Raw genomic sequence first — 23,382 nt, forward strand, 5'->3', positions numbered from 1 at the left:
GAGAGATGGTATAGCAATGCAAAAATGTGGCATAATTGCAGCGTTCTACGTTCAGGAGGGGACAGGGTGCAGGAGGAACGGAACGATAAGGAAGGAAGGAAGTGAGAATAGATAGAGAGAAAGTTGTGTGTGTTATTGGACAAAGAAGCAGCCTCTATAAAATGTCCTTCTATGGCCTTGCTTATGTAAGTCGTATAGCTTTAGCTTGTGGGAGATAGAGCAGCGCCATGGTTGTGTCGTGGGCTGCCAATGTCAAACGTGGGCTCCCTTCCCTTCTATAGTACATGCCTGACTTGTTTTCTTTGTTACTTGTGCACATGTTTTTCTGCTTGTTTCTTTCTCTCTCTCTATGTGCATGAAAATGTGCATGTGCTTCTGCGTTGCAGCATTCCAGTCGCTCTGCAAAGTAAAACCGAGCACATCGGGACTTCCTGCTTTGCTAAATTATTTACAACACACTTTTCCTTTCTTCTGCTATTACCCTACATCCTCTGTCCCCATCTAGACTACCTCCATGACCGTCCTAAGTGTTTGTCCTAAGCAGTGCCTGTCTTCTGCTCCTCTAATGTCTGTCGTCGTCTCTTCCTGCCCGTCTCTTTGTACGCCATTTCTTCTCAGCACGAATCGAACTTCAGCCGTGTGCAGAGATGTATGATTGACACGACACACCTCGTTCTTTTTCACTTCCCAGCCTGAATCGGCTGAACTCTCAGACATTGAGGGGTTCGTCTTCCCTCAAGGCTGTCTGGCTGTGTGAAGCACAGGAACATGTATTAGTGTGACATCTGCTGGGGGATATTGAGCACTGTGCTCTGACACTGGTGTTGAATGGAAGCCAGTTGGCAAGAGGCTTTTTTTCCCCTAAGTGTGCTGATGGAAGAGAATGCACTGTCAAAATATGCAGACTCTCATCTCATCCGTGGAATGTGTGCCTGAGACCTTAATGATTTCTTGTCTGGCTTAATGATTTCTGCGCAATATTCATGAACAGGCAACATTAGTCACCATGGGCGTACACGGCCACAGTGCGGTTCGCTGTTTATGACTGAGTGTATCCAGCTGTCAGACAGATACATTTCCAATGCACTAAATCAATGGATTTATGATATTAGGAAAGAAAGGAAGAAAGAAAGAAAGAAAGAAAGAAGTGACAAGCCCTCTCTGCAGATCCTGGATCAGGATATTACCTCTGCAGCAAGATATGAGCAGGTAATGACTCACATGGGCAGAGGGGGAGGAGAGGAGAGAAAGGTGGGAGGAAAATGTGGAGAGTGCGGAGCACGGAGAGCCGACGGAGGATTGGAAGAATTTAGGGGAGATTATTTCTGAGTGGAAAGAGAAAGAAAAGACAGAGAAGCAGGTAAAAAAAAAAAAAGATGGAGGGACAAAGATAAAGACATTATGGGAGAGGGAGTGAAAGATAGCGTATGGGAGGGAGGGTGAGGGGAGGAACTGTTCATACTGGGGTTTGGCTGCATTCCAGGCAGTCTGGCTCCAAATCTGATGGCCTCCTGTTTCTTAACCTTCCCCTCAGACTGACGCAGACGCCGGCGCCCCAGAGCTGCCCTCGCAATGCCTGATTCATCACCGTGGATCCTACTGCCTGCTCCTGGGTCGAAGGGCAGGTTTGCCTCTTTACTTCTGTCCCCCTAACGAGAGGACAAGCCCAGTAATTTGCCGGGATATGTAACCGCTAAGAGGGAATTGGTCTTCAATAAATGTGAATTACAGGGAACACCTTTTCTTCCTTTTCACCTTTTGGTAACACCAGCGGAAAACTTAATGTGGAAATTCTCCATCCTTTTCCCCGTGGAACCAGGGAGCTGACTGAAAACATTCCGCGGGGGACAATAAGTATCAATGACCTCAGTCGCCACTTCCTGCATTTAGCCGGCACTCTAGAGGCAACAGGTTACACAACACAGCACTCCCAATTTTTACAGCCATGGCTGAGCTGAGCCGGTCACAACGGTAGCCCAAAGGTGTGACCATTATGAGCGTGTGGCCTGAACATGCAATGAGTGTGGGCGTGTATGTGTGTGTGTGTGTGTGTGTGTGTGTGTGTGTGTGTGTGCGCGTGCGCGTGCGTAATATGCAAGCGGTGTTGTATCATAAAGGTGACAGATGTGCAGGATGGGAGGCGCCATCTTCCCTGGGTCAGATGAGGCTGAGTAAACACGTCCGTATTGGCAGGATGAACAACAGCTTGACTTGGAAATGAGCCATGAAATGTATGATAATGTTTTTTTTTTTTATGGAAGCCACCAGTGTGTCCCTCTAAACTCCACGTACTGAGAAAAATAAATAAAATAAAAAAAGCCTGACAATAGGAATCCGTGTAAGTCTGTTGTCTTTGTGCCGAGGAAATGATGATTGGGAACCCTGCTGGCAATGAGGCGAACATAATGACGTTCACATCTGGTCCTCAACATTACTTGTTAAACCAAGCGAAAAGTAATTCCTCGAGCCAGCGGGAACGATTCGGAGAGGCCTCCTTAAATATGAACAAACATGAACGGTTCACCTTTCTCCCCCCCCCTTCTCCAACGTCTTGTCCGCGGCGGACCTTTCGACTGTGGCGGTGCCTTCCTGGAGTCCCCACCTCTGACCAGTTTTTAAGCGTCTGCGTCTAATCAAGCCTCCGGTTCCATTCTCTCTCCCGCCCTCTTTCGCTCTCTCGCCCATTCCCTCGCTCTGACCTTACAAGGGAAGGCAGCGGAGTTGATGTCATGGAATGAAGAATGTTGCAAGAATTCAGCGCAAGAGCGAGAGAGAAAGGAGAGGGGGGTGGCGGGGCACCACACACGCAGGAAGATAGGAAAGGGGGGGTGAGAAGGAAATGGAGGTAGAGAGAAAGACAGAGTGTGTGTGTGTGTGTGTGTGTGAGAGATAGATAGAGAGAGAGAGAGAGAAAGAGAAAGAGAGGAGTTTACATAGTAATGTACACGTCCTGAGCCAAGTCAAGCGAGAAAGAACTTGTTTGGAAGGATAGTGTCATTCCTTTTCCAGAGAGAGAGAGAGAGAGAGAGAGAGAGAGAGAGGGGGGAGAGAGCAGAAGAGAAGGGGGGGCGAGAGAGAGAGGGAGAGAGAGAGGGAGAGAGAAAGGGGGAGAGAGAGGGGGGGAGGCGGGAGAGAGGAGAGCGAGAGAGAGGGAGAGAGAAAGGGGGAAAGAGAGAGGGGGAGAGAGAGGGAGAGGTGGGAGAGGGAGAGCAGAAGAGGGAGAGGGGGGAGAGAGAAAGGGAAAGATAGAGAGAGAGAGAGAGAGAGAGAGAGAGAGAAAGGGATAGGGGAGGGTCTAACAGCTGGAGAGGAACTGAGAGGGGGAAAAGGAGAAGTTACCATTAAAACCCTCTGCCTGGGTCTGGAGCGAGAGAAGCCAGAGCCAGGGGAGAAGGAAGCAATAGACGCCACCGCCAAACTCCTCTCCACATTGGAGCTTTCGCGAAGGGTAAGGATGCTTCTGAGTGTGTGCTAAAGGAGCTGTAAGGAGGGAGGGAGGGAGCTAGCTTACCTACCGATGATGGGCTGCCTAATAAGGTAAACTATGTGCTGGGGAAGAGGCCTTAATCCACCGCAGCATTGGTCTGAATAAGATAGAGAGATACTGTACTCATGCCGGGAGGGGAAGTAAAAAGAATGGAAAAAATATATTAAAACATTGTAAATGAACCTGAAATTAACAAAAAAAAGAAAATCAATCAAAACGGTGGCAATGTATAACAAACCCCAAAATGACCAATAACCAATCCACCTCTGTATAAACAATTCACACTCCGTCAAAAAAAAAACAAAACAGGCTTGCTGGACTCTGCCGTGTCATATACGAAGTTTGAGGAAATGTAGTTACATCGCAAACGTTGGGGGTTCACACGAAGAACGGGGCGATGTCTTGTTGTTGTTGTTCTTGTTTTAACGGCGCCCGTCCACGCCGCTGGACGGCCCGTGCGGGTCGCGCAGCGCGTGAAATGCGGAAGCTGGAACCGGAAGTGAAGCCAAAAGTTGATTTTGCGGCGGCAGCTGTGTGGCCCCCCCCCCCCCCCCCCCCCTCCCTCCTCCGTGCGCGCCGTAGAGAGTGATCGAAGCACCGCGATGGCACCGCCGCTTACGGTACGCCCCGGGGCGACGACACGGACGTAAGGCGGCCGCCGGCGGCGAGAGACCCGACTGTAGCTGGGCGTCGTTACCAGCGGAGGGGCGATCGCTACCGAGCTAACAGGGCTAAAGCTAACCACACGGGCTCGGTTTCAAGGTAAGACGCGAGACCGTTTCGACAACCGATGCCTTCCCGTCGCATCGTGGGCGTCTTCACGCCGATCTATCCAGCCTAATGGGGTCTGAGTGGGTGGCCACCCCTAGCGTGGCTGACCATTATGGATTTGCACATCGATAATCGATCAACAGTGTCCATCGGTGTCCCTTATTTCATTTTAGTTTTTAACTAAAGCCACTCGTGTTGTGGCCGTTTGATCCGTGGTTTCACGCACTACGTTAATCTGTGGCATCGTGGCACAAAGTGGGTGGAGTAGTTTATTTTATCAAGACAATTACAAATAATGATTTCATTTTCCACCCTCCTGTCATACAATGCTGTCTGTTGGAGGATTCTTTAACTTCTGGTCTGGCCGAACAGTATGACAACTTTTCAAAGCAGTCATCACTGCTATACTGGAACACGTCTACTTTATTGGAAAATCCGTAAGATTATGTTATTGAAACGCAACCGTATTTTATATTTATTCCATATTTATTTAGCTGGTATTCTATAAGAAGTATTTCCAATGCTTTTAGAAAATCTGCTGTTTAAAACACTGTATAAAGTTTCAAGTGTGCATTCAGTATAATCATCTGTTGTCCAGTAAACCTACAGCACCTTTATTTTATTATTATTATTTTTTTAACCACACTTTTTCTGGTTCAACTGCTGTAAGGAAATCACAGCCCAATCCCAAAATAAGCAGTGTTTAATAATAACGTCTACTAGTGAGCTGAGGCAAGGCTTAGTTTGGGGTTAGGGTGGTGTCTCTAAAAGGAGACCGGGGGTATTTTCCTCAAGACTGTGAACGCCTCAGTTAATTGGGAAAGCTGGTGCGGATATCTGAATGGATGTTTGCTCCACGTTGATACTGGTGTGACAAAGTCCCCGCTGACTGTAGCCTCTGCACGTCACGCACATAAACTACTTCAACGCATTCCCTCCTTTTGCCTTCTCATATCATCGCATGTTTTTGGTTTTTTTTTTTTTTTTATATAGGATTGTCTAGCAGCTTCTTTTGTGTCCCCCCCCCCCCCCTTGTCAGTTTCCATTGACCTACAACATTTTAGGTCAGACTATGCCAACAGGATTGGGGTGGGGTCTTGACAAGGGAAGCCAGTATCCCCTTGTTAGAACCAATTATGAAGCGTGGCTCATTCAGTCACTCAGGGGCAACTACAGTTTCGGTGTGAGTGGAAGGCCAGTTCTCAATGAATGGCTAATGACCTGTAAGAATGGACTCTATTAGGTTGTTTGTCCCTGCACGACTTACCCCCGGTCTAGACTCCTCTTCCTAGAGGTGGGTGCGGCACCAACATCTTAACAATAGACTTTGAACAGCACGAGACAAGGCGCTGATACAGCCTAACAAATGGCAATACATGGCAGAGGGTTCCCAAAAGTGCGGTCAGAAAAACTGTACCCCTATAAGCTAAAATGATGACTCAACATTCAGCCAACCACCAACTCACTCGTCAACAAAATGGCTCTTCAAAGGTTCTTGTGTCTATATTTGTGCAATTAATATGAATAATTGATACAGCCGAATTAATAGCAGTTCAGTTGAGGTCTTTAACCTGTTTGTATGAATACATAATCGTACCAACCTCGATCAGGAAGTAGAAAAAAATGTCAGGCTGTAAGTTGCTGTTTTGACCGTTTGCCCTCTCTTGTAGCCTATATGACTGCAAGGAAATAGCGATCATGGAAGTGATTCTTGTTCGTCAATTTTTTTCATAAGAGAAACAAAGTTCACACCATGTGGTTATAGTACAGATGTGAAAGCAGGTTTGAAAGAAATGAGAAACAGACTCTGGAGCAATGTAGGCTTTAGGAAACATGAACAGTAGCAACGGCAAGCCGAGTTGAGAAAAAAGGGATCTGATCTTGCATTGTAAACAAACTACTGCCCTGTAATTTAATATGCTGGATTCCAACTTTATGAGAGCAAAAGAGCACCTGAGTGGGCTGTGTTGGTCGTATGCACGTGCACGCACACGCAGACCTGCAAACATGGTTTAACAAAGAACAGTCCAGCCCGCAGAAGTTAGGTAACATTGTTTGTCCTCAAAATGTTTGTAGTGTGGTTGGCTACTACAGCCTACATTTTGTAAAATGATGTCTGTATTGTCTCAGGCCAGAAAGATTGGATCTTTGTGTGCAACTGTCAATGCTCAAAGACACAACAGGCAGTGATAATGAAAGCGTGTACCATAACAAGAGCTGTCTTTTATCTGTATTCCATTCCTGTCTTACCGATTCAACATTTATTTTAGTTATTCACAGTTCCCTGACCATAGTGGGTCTATAAGTAGCCTTCCCGGTTTAGGTGATTAAACCTACTAACCTTATTGTTAATTTTGAAATCCAGTCACAACTCACCTTAAAAACTATTAAACTTTGAGTAAAGAAACATCACGTACAATGTACCGTGAAGCGTACATGATCCATATGGGTGCCCTTTCTATGTAGTCTGTGATGCTATCCTCCACCATGCCCCCCCAGTAGGATTAATGCAATGCAGGCATGAATGATGTCATTCATGTGAAGTGATGGGGAGAACAAGTGGGGTGGGGGTGAAGAAGTTAAGAGTGAACAACTTTAGAGATAAAAGCTTTTGTGGTACCCTCCCCCAGAAGTATACTGCTCGTTTGTATGTATGTATGTATGTATGTGTGTGTGTGTGTGTGCGCGCCTGTCTATGTATATGTGTGTGTCTCAGCAAGACAAAGTAAGTGGACATATGATGTCATTCTACAGTGCAAAATATGATCCTCAGCTGCTCAGGGATCAGGCTTCATCTAGTTTTACAGGGCGACCCTCTGGGCCGTGCTTGAAGGTGATCTCACCACATTAAATTTGCAGCACAGTATCAAGGAATAGATGGAATCAAACCACAAGTTATCATTACTCCTAAATAATTGAGAGGGAGATTTCATGTCACATCTTGAACGTAAGTTTCTTGTATAGCTTAGTGTATTCAGAATGATTAAATGTTCTCCAAGACTTTATCAAGCTCTGTTTTGGTTCTTTGCAAAGTACAGACCCTCTGGAAAGCCATTATAGTTCAAAGTACTCCAGTTGGAGCACTCCACAGATATTCAACATGCAAACCTCATAAAAAGCAGGCAGATTTATCTTGACCATAGATAGCATCTACAGTTATTCTCCTTCTTACATCAAGTCTCCAGACGGACTTGACACAAGCTGGCCAGGGTTAAATCAAGGCCTGCTATTTCTTTTGAAACTATACGACCTCTCTGTCTGCCTATGCATTAATTGGCGCCTTGTTGTGTGCTATATTTATGGAAGCAGTTTTTTTTTTTTCTTCTTTTTCCTGGAGCTGCACTTAAGTGTGAATTTGCTAACTTGTTTCACCCCAGATGTTCTTTAAGGGTGTGGTGTATAACTGATCATTTAGCAGGGCCTAGAGAGCCGGAAAAAGATAGGCAGTGGGTTTTATTACGAGCAAGTCAGAAATACTTGCGCCCGCCGTAGTTTGTTTGTCTTGTCAGAACTTGAAATTGAGTGCCTCAATTCCAGAAAGAATTCAAATACAATACAGTTCTATCCTAGGCTGTCAGAGTTATATTTAACAGTGAGAAGAGGCCAAGCGGATAATTTACAGTGGTTCCTAGGAATGTTTTCAGAAGTGGACGCGTTATGGTTTTTTTGCTCACTCCAACAAAGGGCATTTTCCAAATAAGGCCGATTAAATGAATGTTGTAAAACGAGCCCTCGTAGAATAACATCGACTAGCGCCAGCTTTCATGCTTAGTTAGGAAGTGGGACAGTTAAAGTGTGGCAAAGATTACAAAGAACAAGCGTTCATTTGATTTCGAGCACTGCTCCGCAGGGAAATTCATTTCAGACTTCTCTGAGGAATTTCAGAAAGAGAGACAGACATTTTAACTACCAACATGTGTAAGCTAAATATTTAGCTGGCCTTAAACATGACCCTTTTGGTGACGCAGTTCACATGACAATATTATGATAGCTTACACCCAATTGGGTTTTTTTTCTAGCATACCATGCGATCAGTTTGTTTCATGTAGGGATCGTATTATAAACAGCAATGTGTTTATAATAATGTATGTCTCCTCTATATACGTAGCTTTAGGAGACTCTAGTACTGAGTCAACCTCCAGTACACATGCATGAAGATTGTTTTTAAAACGTATTGTGTTTGAAGGGATATCGTTTTTAAATATTCACAGATTTTTATTATTAATATATTTTCACCCTGCTATTGTACTAAAGCCATTTATCCCAGGCCAAATCACAATCTAAGACGCAGAGCTAGAATAGGCTCCCTTTTAATTAGTGCTAAATTTATAAGATAAAAGATGTTTTGCTTGACTTGTCGTCACCAGTAATGCACCAAAATGCAGCGTGATCTGTACACTCAGACGGTTAACATCAGCCCTTTGACATACAGCTTATGATTCATATCCTGTGTTTTATCAGATGGGGTGTGAAAACGAGAAATTGAACTTGATGACGTATTCTGTTTAATTTTATCCTATGGACACTTGAACTCTAGACTTCCGCTCTGCTCAGCCTTGTCAATTGGCTCACGTCTCCATTGTATTTCAGATCTGTGTCAAACAAAGAAACAAGATGGAGGACTCCAGCAGCAAACCCGCCATGGTGACGTCCTCCATTAACTTCAAGGTCACGACCCCTTCGTTTTATAACCAGCCAAAAAAGTTTGCTTCTGTGGCGCCACCACGCCCCAAAAGTCTAACTCCTCCCACTGCGCCATCACCGACACCGGCCTGCACCGCTGTGATTGGCCGAGTTGGAGAGCTTCCTCCACCGCCTTCGCTATGTGAAGGTATTCTAAATTCAATAAATGTTGTTGTTTTTTTTAAATCTGAAACAGCATTTTACCCACCCCTTTCGTTTTGAATGCTACCTCTCCAATTAAGTTTCTTTAGTGAGCGAGTTTTTTTTGTAACTTATCAGCTGGACATTGCCAGTGGAGAGGGTCATAAAAGGCATTGAGCAACTACAATAACGTTATTTAAGTGGCTGGCCAAATCTGAATGATCCTCCTGACATTTTTCTTTTCTATTTTTACATAGTTGAACACGTCGGGTCGATGGGATGGCACACGTGATCCCATTGACCCAACATTTACTGGATGAGTTTATTTATACTGACCCCTTCTTACTGTCACAGCTTTTTAATCGATCAACCCTCCTCATTTCTGTCAGACTTCCCACCCCCTCCTCCTCCCCCTCCCCTGGATGATGACTTGCCGGCCCCTCCCCCTGAATGTCAAACCACCCCCCCTGCGTCAGACGCCCCTCCCCCTGCTTTTCCGGCCCCCCCGCCAGTCGCGGATGACCTGCCCCTCCCGGCTCCCCCCGAGGAGAGTGCTTGTCTCCCCACCTTTCCCTCCCCTCCCCCCCCCCCCACCGCCTCCACCTCTCCCTGCACCCGGTTCCAGTATCCCTGGTGCTGCTGGGAACACACAGGTGAGTAAAGAGTCTTTCTGAGACGGATGGCTCGTTTTCAGATTTATTTTGTTTATTTATTTTTTTTATATGATGATGTCCGAAACTAAAAAACAAAAAATTCCACTCCTATTTGTGGCTCTTATCTGCTCGTAATACTCTTATGTTTTGAGTCTCGTGATGAATATGGGGATGGTAGCTCAGGAGGTAGAGCTGGTCGTCTAGTAATCTAAAGGTTGCTGGTTTGATCCCTCCTGCTAGCATGCTGTAGTGTCCTTGAGCAAGACACTCAACCCCTAATTGCTCCTGATGGCTGCGTCCGTCGGTGTTTGAATAATTGTAAGTCGCTTTGGATAAAAGCGTCTGCTAAATGCAATGAATACCCTTGACACAAGTTTCCTGCGTCCACAGATTCCGCGCTAGGCTAAAGAGCAAATAGGTTCTCACGTCCACTGTAGTGCTTCCTACCTCTGCAAATGTATAGGTGTACCTGGATTTGATGAGTTTAATGTTTGATTGCGGTGGAATTTCACTTTGTTAATACAAAGCCACTCTGTTAAACAGTATACACTCACACTGTTTATTGAGAGCCGATACAACAAAATGTTTGATGTCTAATCAAATGTTCTCCCTTAGAGAACTTGATCATGCTTCTATTTGTCAAAAAAGGAGAAAATCAAGGAACTTAAAATAGTAAATATCTGGCATGTTTGATACGGGTCTTGGTGTATGTTTTTGTATAGGGGATATTGAGGTGACTGTTATATATATGTGAAGGTTTGTCAACAGCATTTTGGAATATATGTAAAAATGTCATCACTCCAAATTCCCCTTGGAGTTATCACGCACATTGAATTAATTCCAAAGAACATTTCCCTTTTGACGGCCAACAAATATTACCCATCAAAGCCAATATTACCTTTTAGAGTAATTAAAGTATTCATGCAAAACAGCACTAAATGATGTTGGGCACAGCCCTGTGAAACACACAAACTTGTGTAATCTAGGCTCTTAATAACACTTTGGAGGGTTTCAATACTTGAATGTTCGATATGTATGGAGTCTTTCTAGAAACTGATTCTAAAGTGTACATTTATCTGTAGATTTAAAATGTGTTTTTGTGTTTGTTTGTTTTTTACCGTTTTTTTCTCTCTCCATTTGTCAGAGAACAATGGAGAAGCAGACTAGTTTTGACAAACAGCTGGACTCTCTAACTGACCTGCTTTCTGAAATGGAGACGCGGGGACCCTTCAACCCCAAGGTACGTTTTTTTTGTCAAGATTGAGACGGTCGCTTCAGACGATACCGCATTTATCTTTCCAGAAGCAGATCGAGCTTTTGCTATTAAGAAGCTAAACAGAGCAGAAGGAAATTGAAAGTCGGTGTTAGTCATAGCAGGCTTAACACCATATCAACAAAGAGAGGGTGAATCAGAAGCGGAGGACCGACAATAAAGAAAGACAGGGACGTCAGTGAAGTTAGTTTGGCGAGATGCCTGGTTGGCTTTCATTGTATCTCCGTTCAGGATGAAAGTTCAGCGCTGAGGCAATTGCACACAGCCTAAATTAGAATGGAAATTAATATAAAGAATGAGAGAGGTGGTGAATCATGCTGAGAGAGTAAGATTTGTTCAGAGAGCGAGAGAGAGAGAGATGCAGGCAGAACTGAGTGGGAGCGCATGAGAGTGCGATGAGGCCGCAGTGTGTTGCCAAGGGTCCAGCAAAAGGGCCATAAATGGAGAATGTTTTTATCCAACCAGGGGGAACTGGATCAGGGCAGAATAATGTTGGCACAAATCTACAAAATAAGCTTCGGGCGGACTCATTACATCCGATAGGCTTAAGCTGTTTGCTTTAGTCAAAATAACTCATTCCATGTCATTGAAAGTATTTGCACCTCTTCCGATATATACCATAGGTGTGCTGTGGATGGATGATAGTGTTTCTGCCTTCTTGTTCAGACGACTGCTGTTGGTCTACAATAATCTCGCACTTAAGGGACCATACAGGTGTCAAATTGGGTTATAATGTGTTTGCAAGTTCGCAGCACACACATTTTACATTAACCCTGGACATTATGGTTCCATTTGAAGCCGTTGCTTTAACATGAAATGAAATCATGCACAAAGTACAAAAAATGTGCTGCTTTAATTGTCAGTAAAACCAGGAGATGATTTCGAGGGAGGTTTCCTCAGGATATGGTTACAATTTCTAATACAATATTGGAAAGCTTAAAAAAGCCACCTATGATTAGGAAAACAGATGTGCTGGGTAGTAAATGGGCTAAAACTCAATTTGACACCATACGGGCCCTTTTAATGCATTAACTTTAACCATTAAAAAAGTAACTCCGTTTATTGATTCTGTTGTTTTTGTTACTGTTGTGTCCGCAGTTACCGAGCCAGTATTCTTCAGCACCAGCACCCAAGCCATCGGCTCCTCCCCCAACGGCTCCCAAGCCAACCCTCTCCTTCCTCCCCCCCCCAGAAATGGGAGACCGCCCACCTCCCGCGCCGTGGGCCGAGGAGCTTAAAGCCCGAACAAACCGACAAGCGAATCAAAATCCTGCATCGGCTGCTGCTCCGCCGCCCCCGACTCAGCCGTTTGCTAAAGCCCCGGCTGTGGCCCCAAAGTCTGGCTTTGGAGCGAAAACCGCAACCTCTGCAGCTTCTCTGGCACAGAAATTGAATCAGAACCTGAATCAGAACCTGAACCACACCCCTGTGCAGTTTGGTGGTGCACCCAAACCTTCTCCCGCCCCCACCTCTTTCCCCCCCGCTCCCCCTGCTCCTCCTGCTGCTCCCGCTCCACCTCCTGCACCACCAAGCAGCGCGGCGGCTCCTCCGGCCTCCACTGACATTAAGCGTCACCCAGTTTTTAGCCATGACAATGTGAGACCAACTCCCCCTGCTCCTGCTCCCCCACCCCAGCCAAAGGCCATGGTATCTCCACCTTCCTCCTTCAGCCAACAAATGAAAACACCGCCTTCTTCAATGGTACGCTGCAGTTACTTTGTTCAGACCATGATTTGACATGACATGTGCAATAGAAAGTCACAGGAAATACAAATACAAATAAGGGTGCACTACACAAAATATTCAAAACCCTAGTTTTTAAACCAAACATAACATATTAGGCAAGGGATACAGCTACTTATTCGACTATAGAACCATGTAACTTAAAGTGTGTGTGTGTGTGTGTGTGTGTGTGTGTGTGTGTGTGTGTGTGTGTGTGTGTGTGTGTGTGTGTGTGTGTGTGTGTGTGTGTGTGTGTGTGTGTGTGTGTGTGTGTGTGTGTGTGTGTGCGCGCGCGCAACTACAAGCAGCCCTCACCCGGTCTGGTGGCGATCCCGGGCGGTGGCGTTCCTCTCAACATGAGAGAGGTGGAAGAGCTTGAGAGAATGACCAAGGACTTTATCAAAGACATGGACACACATGCACCTGTCATCACATCCCCTCCTACAGGTACACACAAGCGCCCAGCTGTAACGACATTCGCTTAGCGGGGATCGTTTCCCAATGTGCTTACTCATTCAGGGGATTTTAATAATAATGAATCATTCATCTTGTATGTGTTGTGTATTATTGCCAAACCTCTCTCGCTCTCTCTCCCCCTCCCTCCCCACCTCAGAGGTCTGTGGGAAGTGTGGAGAGGCTCTGTCCCGCTCTCAGCCAGCAGTCCGGGCCATGGACAAGCTCTTCCACTCCAACTGCTTCTGCTGCATGTCCTGCCATCGCCCCCTGCAGGGCATGCAGTTCTATGACAGAGATGGCGCACCTCAGTGTGAGGATTGCTACACGGTGAGTAGATAGGAAGTGAAGAGATAAAATAGATATACCTTTTCTCTTTTATTATTATTATTATTTTTTTTTTCAATCCCCAGAAGTGAAATTCAGTTGTTACAGCAGCAGAAGTGCAGGTAGTGTAAGTAGGACAATGACAGAACAGGGCAAGTCCAAAGGGGATATTAATACATAAAAAAAAAAAAAAAAAGGGAATATATTGTACACATTATAAAACAAAGTTAATAGGGAGTCGCACAGTGCTTACTCGTGAGCCAGACTTGGACTAGCCTTTCACACCCCATCCCTCTTGCCTCCTCCTTTGTTATTTTATTATACAAACAAAAATGATGATGCAATTATTATTATATTATACTAAGACAAATATTTTAGAATCTCTGCTGTGATCTTAAATGACTGGTATCGGTGCCCAATTTCAGAATTCCCTGGCTGTGTGTTCCCGCTGTGGGGAGAGGATAACGGACCGCGTGCTGAAGGCGGTGGGACAGTGTTTCCACGCCCACTGTTTCCGCTGCAGCACTTGCTCTTGTAGCCTGGAGGGGGCGCCGTTCATCACCGACGACAACAACAACCCTTACTGTGTCCAGGACTACCACAGGTGGCCGCTCATTCCGCCCGAGCGTGAAACTAAAGGTGTGAGAGGGGCACAACTAACGGTTTCCTCCTCCGTTCTAGGCGTTTCTCCCCTCTGTGTGTGAGCTGCAATGAGCCCATTGTTCCTGCTCCAGGCAGCGAGGAAACGGTCCGAGTGGTTGCCCTCGATAAGAACTTCCACCTCAAGTGTTATCGGTGTGAGGTAATTAAAAAAACAAAAACATATTGTATCCACTGCACTCTTGACATTTCTGTTATGTTTTGTTTTTTTTGTTTTGTTTTCTACTCTACAAGTTTCTGGGAAGAAATCCTAAATTCTCCATTTGTCGTTGTAGGATTGTGCCCGGCCGCTGTCCATAGAAGCTGACGCTGATGGCTGCTACCCGTTAGACGGAAGAATCCTATGTATGAAGTGCCACACCCAACGAGCCAAGCAGGCCATGCAGTGATTGGTGGAGACATCCGTCGCTCAGTAACACTATGAACCAAAAGCACAGGATTCATTCAGTTGCCATTCTGCCTTTGCAACAGGGCTTTGTGTGCGTGCGCAGGAGTGAGTGAGTCGTATGAAAGAGTGTCACGTGAAAGAGTTTGTTTGCATGCTTAAGTGGTGTGGTGTCTCCTTTTTGCGCTAACTGCTCGTCAATGCGGAGGTAATGTACTGCATTGAAATAAATTTCTCCTCTCTTTGATTTCATCTCCTGATCCCTCTCCCGATAGCCTTTGTGTGCCAGAGTGTTACTTCATGGCCCTTCTATGTTTACAAATAATCTCCTAGCATACTTGCACAAAAACTGCTTGATTAAAGGAGCAATCCAATTGGTCTAACATCAACCCAATCTTTTTATAAATGTATCCTCCTCTGCTGATAGCCATATTTTCATCATTAGGCTTCAGACGTTGGAGCGTTTCTAAGCTGTAGTGTGAGGAGGAAAAAATGCACAGACCACCTTGACCGCTGACTCAACGCTCTAGTCTGGAGGCGCTTCAGAATTCCTTTAGCACTTTGGACTTGAGTGCCTGCAAGCGTGTTGCTCTCCTCCCCTCAGAGCTGTTTATCAACCCAAACCATCTCTCCAAGCATTGCATCACTAGCTCTGTGAGGGCTACAGCCTGACTGCAAAAAAAAAAAAAAAAACGGTGAATGTTGCTTTTTTTGTGATATTGATTCGTCAGTTTTATAGGTATGCATGGTTCAATTGCACCTGGTGTGAAATTAATGCAGCACGTTATAAATGAACAAAAATGAACAAATGGTCTATCTTTTAAAGATGATTCCGCTGTCAAACGCATGTTACAAGACATGAAAGGTTTGCAAAGCTCAGAATCCATTCCATTGACTTTATCAAGTGCATTGTTACAGATATCAGCTGCATGGCTGGGAAAATGACCTGTTGTGTGTTTTTATTGCACAGATCCATGATATTAGCATTTTGCTGAAATTTATTTTGGCCAGCTATATATATCCCTTTACTCTCACTTTGACAATAAGTAATAGTATAGCATACACCAGTGTTTTATTAACAAACATGTTGTGACACTTGTGTATCACATGTATGGCCTTTCTATGAATGGAAGTCTATACATTTTATGGACCTTTTTGTTAAATGTAAGGGTTTTTTTTTTTTTTTTACTAAACTAAACCAAATAGTCAGTCCTGATAGCAAGATATAAAAAGTAGCATTCATCAGCTTTTAGATTTAGGCTATTTGAGAACAGGTTGTGCAAAGTGACCAAATAATAAAAAAATAAAAATTAAAAAAAAGTTTGAAATCTGACTGCTGTTAGAAAACACTTCAATTGTTTTGATCGTCACTAAGTTTGCTTTCTATCTGTTTAATTTTGGTTAGTGTGTACATTATAATGACCTAACTGTTATAATGTTATAGTGAAAACCACTATTTCCATTAATCGCTTACTGTACAGTAGTGTTGATACTGAGTATATACTCCTTTATTCATCGTGATGTACGTTGTCTGGATGAATCCCTAGGTTTCCTTGACTTCATTTTCAACCTGGCAACGTGCCTTCGTTGCCCTTGTATTCCACCATTCCTTTCCTGTTTTTCCTGCTTTGCCTTCCATAGCAATGAATTCCTTTTTCTTTTTTTTCTTTTTTTTTTAATAATTTGAACAGTTTTTTATTTTTTGTTTGATTTAGTCCTGGTTCAGTAAAACCACATTCAGGATGACAAACACCAAATGAAATGATGTGTCCCAGCATTGCATGTTAGTTATGTTGGTGGTGGTGATTATTTAGTATTATATCAAAGTGTTTTTGTTCTCCTTCTTTTGCACGGTGTGGTCCACTTTGTGACCCTTCATCCTTACATTGTGATGATCATAATGTGATGATTTCTTCACAGCTGCGTTCATTGTGTTTTACATTCTATAAAATAAATGCCTTGTTTTTTTGTACTTTGTTTTATATATATATATATATATATATATATATATATATAAAAAAGTTGTATTGTGTGAATGTGTACATGTTTATGGTCAGCATTACCCTTAAATTGGCTGTATTAAAGGAAAATAAATAAACTTCTAAACTTGCTAGAACTGTCTTTCTTATAGTGATAGGACTTAAATGACACGTCTTAATGTAAAAATGACATTTGTAAACAATTGTCGAATATGTCGATTTTACAAAAAAAAACTGAGGAAAGCTTGCCGATCCTCGTTGATTCTGTGCTCTGTATCCGCGTGACACGCGTGTTGCGTGTTCAGTGACCTCTACGACGTAAGCCTGGCTCTATCAGCTCACACCAGCCGTGTGTTGCTCTGATAGTGATGATAATGGACACGTCGAAATGTGTTTGTTTACTTCTCAGGAAGTAAACCTTGTTCTATGAAAAGGAACAATGTATAACCAATAGCTGTTTTTAGCCTAATTTTACAGATCTAAGCCTTTGGCCCCGTCCAGCGCGGACGCAGACTATCAAATGAATACACTGCTCCGTGGTTTTCAACGCACGTCTTTAGGTGAGGAAGGCGGCGCTGGGAAGTAGATCCTTGCTCATGTTTCAGGGTAGAAGCGTGGGAGCATGACGCTATCTCCACACTGACGTGCAAAGTGAAGACGTCGCCCGCAGCCTCTTTTTTTATCAGAATGTTAAATGGGGAGAGGGTTGATGGAAAGAGATAGCGGGGAAGCTGCACCTACAAAACAGTGGGAAAAAAAATAAAAACAGGATGCAACGAGTTGGACATCTTGATTGTTGGTCATCTAACTAATAGGAATATGAGTGTAAACCAACAAGAGCCTGAGGTAGGAGCCGCAATCAGACACAAACTATTGTGCTGTTCTTTTTTCTTCTAATCACAATGTTATAATGCTGTGCAACCATGTTCACAATGCTAGAAGTTTGTGTATAAGTAGTAGTATTGAGCCATTGCATTAGAAAGTAATTAACATTTAATTTAATTAACAATTCAATATATGCATTAGATAAATTAACATTTCCATATATGATTAATGGTCTTTAAGATACATTTATAAATGCGGGTCGATCTAATAGTGGGTTGAAATTGTATCATACCTTAGATAGTCCAATTGCTTATGAAGGGCGTGTTTTGCAATTAAAATGTCATACAATCATTTAACAATTATATTACATATTTTGTATAGATAAAAAGCCATAGATCTAGCCTGTATGAAAACTAAGAGCAACACTGTGCTCAACGTTATCAAGAATTTGATCTATGTTGGCGTTTCTGTTGCGTTGTCCTACCTTCTGCCATTACGTCCGTATCATTGTTTCAGCAGCGACACAACTCCCAAGCTGCCGGCCAGGCCCGGCCGCTGCTTGACCCCTCCACCCAACATGGACATCCGCCCGCTTCACCGTCCCACCCTGACACTGAGCTCGAAGCGCAGCAGCTCCAGCTCGGTGAAGAGGGCCGACCCGCTCGGACCGGACACCAACGACTTGTTCTGCTCCTTTTAGGTTCCTCCTTGTGTGCCGCCGTCCTCGGCTTGGTCTACTACCTCCAAACTGAGGGCTTTGGGGGTAAACAGGCTGGCACAGGTACAACAAGCGACACACATGCAACAGAACACGACAGCCGTGAATAATAGAGGTGTACGGTAACTTTCCCCGTTCAGAAAGTTGAAGTCAAAGTTTATTTACGAGCACAGCCCCGCGAGGCAACTCAGCGGACTCGGTCTCCGGCTTCTGTCTGATCTTTCTCATCTTTCGTTCTTTCTGATCTTTCTTTCCGACAGTAACTGAGTGTGTATCGCGAGCCTGTCAGAGGGCCTCGGCTCGTCTGTCCGTCTCCGTCGATCCCTTTGCCCAGCCCTGCGATTACTACCTCTACGCATGTGGCTCGGACGGGCCTGCCTCCGAGGGAAAGCAGACAGCCCAGGGCCAGCATCACCAGGGGAAAAGAGGAGCGCTGGACGGGGATTTGGAAGGGGGGAAAATGCTGGAGAGAAGATCTGTGTTGATTCTGCAACTGAGGGAGATTTTGGGTAAGAGGCGGTTGCCGTTTTGTTTTGTTTTGTTTTGTTTTCATATATAGAAAACTGTGACCAAAGAAACCTCCATCGTCAATGTTATATGAACAACTCTCCGTGTGGGTTTATTTCCGTCATAGAAAATAGAGACTTTTTCCCAGGTAGTGCCTATCGAATGTGTCCCTTTAAAAATCCAAGTCTAAATCGTGTTTTGTATTCGAACCTTCTGTTAGAATCAGAGAGCAGTTCTGGTTCAGCCATGCAAAAGGCCAAAGGCTTTTACCGTTCCTGTTTGGATACCGAATCCATAGAGAGCGCTGGAGCAGAGCCCTTCCTCACACTGATCCAGAAGGTAAGATGATTACCCGTCATGGGAGTAGGGCCGACGCGGGTGCCAATGTTTCTCGATATCAAACTTTATTATTAATACTGGAAACACTGAATATTTTAGTACCTAGCTCTATTTGAGAATGTTGGCCTCAAAATGAAACCCTATGATTTCCAGTGTCATGCTTCTTTCAGTTTTCTCAACTTGTCTCAACTTGTCCTTTCCTCCCCCCTGTGGTTCAGTTCAAATCATTCACTATTTACCTCCCTGTCCATTTATCACCGTGTAGCTTGGGGGTTGGGCAGTGTCAGGCCAGTGGAACCAGACGGATTTCAACTCCACACTGAGTGTGCTGATCAGACAGTACTCCTCTTTCCCATTCTTCAACCTGTACATGGGTGAAGACCCCAATGAGGTGGCCCGCGGGATTAGCAGGAAATACATCCAGGTCATTATCCCAGAAAGAGCTTGGTTAAAGTCTCACAGTGCTGCTTGGAGCAATGTGTCCAAATGTCCAAATGTGTACCAACTCACTATTAATGGAACGGTTTGAACTTTCATCGCCAACAGATCGATCAGCCAAATGTGTTAATCCCAATTGAATGGAACAACGAAACACATTCGTCTCATGCAAAAACTCAGGTTGGATAGTGAAAGGCTTTTCTCTACATGTCAGCAGCACAATATCCATCTTACACTCTTTGCGCGTGTACCTTGTACTTTATAGTCCCATTTCTCTCCGTCCAGACTTTACGTCCATTCTTGGCCTCGTGCCTGCGGTACCTGGCCCTGCTGGGAGCCCCGTCCAACAGCAGCGACCATCATGTGGGGGCCTTCATCTCTCTGTCTTCTGAGCTGGCTGTGGCTGCCGCCCCGCTGTCCTACCGAATACGTGCCGGACAGCTCAACCGGCGCATGACCGTTAGAGAGCTGCAGGTTCAACTTTTGCTTACACACACACACAAAGGCAACAGGTCTAAAAATCTGCTGTGACTGAAAATTCTCATCTCATCCTATTGCCTTATTGTGCCCACAGAACCAAGCCCCTGCCATTGACTGGCTGCGCTGCCTGCAGGCCGCCTTCTACCCTCGCCCCGTGACCCAGGACGACTACGTACTTCTGCATAATTTACCCTACATTGTCCAAATGTCCCAAGTTATAAGGAACTGGCTGAACAAGCATGAACTGAGAAGCAGGTACAGTATGTGAAGTGCCTGGAAACAACACACAATTTAACTCGGTGTGTTGACTCCGGCCTGAAGTGCTGAGCTTCTCTTTTCCCAACAGTGCTCCACTTCACACCTACATGTTCCTGAATCTCCTGCACACCTTCATGCCTGCACTGGACTCCAGGTTTAGTGAGACGGAAAGGATTTTTTCTGCTGCGATGGGGAATACTGAGCCAGTAGGTGCACAGCACGATCTTCTTTCCCAGCGACGGTCATCTTGACATGAGCTGAGGTGGGTTTTTCTGGAGATGGACTATTTTAAATTTAGTTTCACAGCCCAATCTGGCCTTCCACAGGTCGTTCCTCGTTGGCGGCAATGTGTCACAGAGACTGAGAAAGGGTTTGACACAATTCTCACACACCTCATCAGTGAGATGACTTCACAGAGAGAGGTAATAAATCAATCTGAAGATTACAAATGACCTAGGCAATATTACACTTCTGACTTAGGCCTATCCAATATTACACTTCTAACTTAGGCTTAGACGCCCTATTAACTAATTTGGTTGTTTAACAGGCAGAAGAGATGTTCCTGAACATATTTTCTGTATTGAAGGAGAAGTTTGCTGATCTCCATTGGGGAGATGAAAATACTCGTCAATTTGTTAGACATAAGGTAAAAACATAACATCATCATCGTCAGGATGTCACCACACCCTATGTCCTCAAAACTGCAAAAACTGCTGTTTAAGACCTTCCCTCTGCTAGGTTCAGTCCTTGACCCCCAGACTTTGGATTAAAATTGAGAACCCGAGTGAAGCTGAGCTGGGTCAGCTTTTTTCCAAGGTACACTGTGGTATTTCAGTAGATAATACACAAGAGAGCTAGGGAACACAATGCCTTCATTGATACTAGGCTCTTACAAATCTAGGTGACTATCAACCCACGTCGCTATTTCTCCAACTACATCGAGCTACTGTCCCTACAGCGAGACAAACGCAACAAGCCCTTCAGCCCGACCGAGGAGGTCGACATGTGAGTAGTTGCCTCTCACCCGATGGAAAGAAACGCCTAAATAACAAGAATGTACACCGACCGGCCACAACATTAAAACCACTGACAGGTGAAGTGAATAACAATTTCATTCCAATGGCACCTGTCAATGGGTGGGATATATTAGGCAGAAAGTGAACAGTCAGTTCTGGAAGTTGATGTGTTGGACGCAGGAAAAATGGACACGCGTAAGGATCTGAGCCACTTTGACAAGGGTCAAATTGTGATGGCTAGACGACATGGTCAGAGCATCTCCAAAACGGCATGTGTCGTGGAGTGTTCTCGGTATGCAGCGGTTAGTACCTCCCAAAAGTGGTCCAATGAAGGACCACAGGTGAACTGGCGACATGGTCACGGGCGCGCAAGGCTCATCGATGCGTGTGTGGAGCGAAGTCTAATCCGTCTGGTCCGATCCCATAGAAGAGCTACTGTAACACAAATTGCTGAAAAAGTTCATACTGGAAGAAGGTGGCCTGGTCTGATGATTCATGTTTTCATCTACATCATGTCTGTGTCTGGGTGCGTGTGCGTTGTTTACCTGGGGAAGAGATGGCACCAGGATGCACTACGGTAAGAAGGCAAGCCAGCGGAGGCAGTCTAATGCTTTGTGCAATGTCCTGCTGAGAAACCTTGGGTCCTGGCAGTCATGTGGATGTTACTTTGACACGTACCACCTACCTAAACATTGTTGCAGACCAAGTTCACCCCTTCATGGCAATGGTATTCCGTGATGGCAGTGGCCCCTATCCGCAGGATAATGCGCCCTGCAACACTGCAAAAAATGCTCAGGAATGGTTTGAGGAACATGACAAAGAGTTCAAGGTGTTGACTTGGCCTCAAAATTCCCCATATCTCAATCCGATCCCGCATCTGTGGGATGTGCTGGAACAACAAGGCCGATCCATGGAGACCCCACTTCGCAACTTGGACCTGTTGCTAACATCTTGGTGCCAGATACCCAAAACCCCTTCAGAGGTCTTGTGGAGTCGTCGACCCGTCATGCCTGGACGGGTCAGAGCTGTTTTGGTGGCACAAGGGGGACCTACACAATATTAGGCAGGTGGTTTTAATGTTGTGGCTGATGGTAGTACATTTATTCAGTCCTTTATGCATGCTCCCTTCCTTCCAGTTTGTCTGTCACACCATATATCTCAGGTGATGAGCTGATGTTTCCCATGCGGATGTTTATCCCACCGTTCTTCCATGCAACCTATCCCAGGTAAGTAGGATTGTTGGCTATCAGGAATTTGAAATGACTCTTAGCTCTTTTTACGGGATGATTTTCTTTATTTCTGTCACAGGGCCATGAATTATGGCATTTTAGGCACCATGATTGCAAAAGACATCTTCCATCTTCTTTTACAAGAGAGTAAGAGACAGACGCTTACATATTCCATAAATATCCATCTTATATTTTAAATGTGGTGATGATAATTACAAGATTAGAAAGTACCGTTCCCCATGTTCTTCATTTTAATGTACATTTTTTACAGTTCACTCTCCGAGTGAGACAGTAAAAGCTGTGGCGGATTGTGTGTGGGCTCAGTACCTCACTGCAACCGAGGGAACAGAGCGAGGAAAAGCCAAGTCCCTCTCAGCGACGCAGCAGCAGGAGGTATGGGTGCAGTACTCAGCACTGCAGGTGGCTCTTCAGGTCAGTAAAACCACTCTGATGTCTTTGGGTTAATCATTTTGGCACGTGACCACTCAGATGACAGCCAAGTGTTAATGGAGGAGGTAACTGTCAGAATTTGATGGGTGATGACCTTTGACCTTTATGCTAATGAGGTGATGTCCATAAAATTTTGAGTTATCCCTTCCCTATCCCTTAAGTCTCTGACAGTATCTCTGTTCTCCCATTCCCAAGGCTTATAATCAGAGTCTGAAGGAACAACCCATTGACACTTCCCTCTCTGGACGCTCCAATATCCATCTGTTCCTCACTTCATTCGCCCAGGTACTGTGATGGAACCATTGCCTCCCAATTAAACTAGGAAATGTTTCCATCCCCAATGATTTGATCTGGAATTGTGTCTTGCAGGTTAACTGTGATGTTGATCCATACCAGGAATTCATGCCCTTCAAGTCCCCTTTCTTAATAATGGTCCTCTGCGCCACATCTCAATTGTGTCCTACACCGCTGGAATTCCCCACTAAATGTTTACTGAAAACATGTTGAACAGTCCTCTTGATGCTTTAACATACACAGGTTCAAAAAATTAAAAAAATCTTCTCACATTTGCTGCTGAAATACAACCCA

At 44.7% G+C, this 23,382-nt stretch overlaps 2 protein-coding genes across 2 annotated transcripts; both read left to right on the top strand.

Moving 5' to 3' along the window:
* Window positions 1–3,299: 3,299 nt before the first annotated feature.
* On the top strand, window positions 3,300–14,938 carry zyx (zyxin). The gene is given in 11 exon segments (XM_080005897.1): window positions 3,300–3,448; window positions 8,849–9,089; window positions 9,472–9,662; window positions 9,664–9,735; window positions 10,880–10,975; window positions 12,107–12,709; window positions 13,039–13,177; window positions 13,344–13,513; window positions 13,936–14,114; window positions 14,192–14,312; window positions 14,446–14,938. Coding segments are annotated over 10 exon segments (1,902 nt in total). The 5' UTR covers window positions 3,300–3,448; window positions 8,849–8,872; the 3' UTR covers window positions 14,560–14,938.
* A 2,415-nt stretch (window positions 14,939–17,353) lies between these two features.
* Window positions 17,354–23,088, top strand: kel (Kell metallo-endopeptidase (Kell blood group); the record flags this gene model as incomplete). The annotated part of the gene is made up of 15 exons (XM_080004766.1): window positions 17,354–17,380; window positions 17,876–18,140; window positions 18,338–18,586; window positions 18,805–18,923; window positions 19,189–19,347; window positions 19,470–19,541; window positions 19,647–19,835; window positions 19,936–20,096; window positions 20,188–20,305; window positions 20,426–20,521; window positions 21,001–21,104; window positions 22,252–22,341; window positions 22,424–22,491; window positions 22,616–22,776; window positions 22,990–23,088. The coding sequence occupies 15 exons, from the start codon at window positions 17,354–17,356 to the stop codon at window positions 23,086–23,088; spliced, it is 1,977 nt and encodes a 658-aa protein (XP_079860892.1).
* Window positions 23,089–23,382: the final 294 nt, after the last annotated feature.

Source organism: Zeus faber (assembly GCF_960531495.2).
Source record: "Zeus faber genome assembly, chromosome: 8".
NCBI classification, from domain to species: Eukaryota; Metazoa; Chordata; class Actinopteri; order Zeiformes; family Zeidae; genus Zeus; species Zeus faber.